At 55.4% G+C, this 352-nt stretch overlaps 1 protein-coding gene across 1 annotated transcript in view; it reads left to right on the top strand.

The window, feature by feature from the left end:
• The window catches only part of EMH_0062150 (uncharacterized protein), a gene marked incomplete at both ends in the record, with an annotated part of 5,395 nt that overhangs the window by 2,460 nt on the left and 2,583 nt on the right, over window positions 1-352 (top strand). Inside the window, one exon of the mRNA XM_013497999.1 lies at window positions 188-232. Within this exon, the coding sequence (XP_013353453.1) occupies window positions 188-232 (45 nt within the window). The remainder of the gene's footprint in view (window positions 1-187; window positions 233-352) is intronic.

Here is a 352-nt window from a genome sequence, read left to right as displayed (position 1 = left end):
AATAACCTGATAGTTAAACTCAAGGTAAGGAGAAACGTCAAGGGTTTAGGGTTTAGGGTTTAGGGTTGCTGCGGTTTGAGCCCGATGTGCTGGGCTTTACGCCTTGGGTGTCAACCGCACAAGGGGTGTTTAGGGTTTAGGGTTTAGGGTTTAGGGTTTAGGGTTTAGGGTTTGTTGTTTGATACAGAATGGGACTCACGTAGAGGCGCACCCTTCGGAGTGCCGTTTCCTGGTGGGTGGCGTGCTGCTGCCGCCGCCGCCACAGCAGCAGCAGCAGCAGCAGCAGCAGCAGCAAAACCAGCCACCGCTGACGCAGCTGAATCCCTCGCCGCAGCAACAGCAGCAGCACCAA

Source organism: Eimeria mitis, genomic scaffold (genome assembly GCF_000499745.2).
Source record: "Eimeria mitis Houghton genomic scaffold, Emh_scaff3091, whole genome shotgun sequence".
Lineage (NCBI taxonomy): Eukaryota > Apicomplexa > Conoidasida > Eucoccidiorida > Eimeriidae > Eimeria > Eimeria mitis.
The sequence above is the reverse complement of the archived record's forward strand: the minus strand, read 5'-3'. Positions and strand labels throughout refer to the sequence as shown.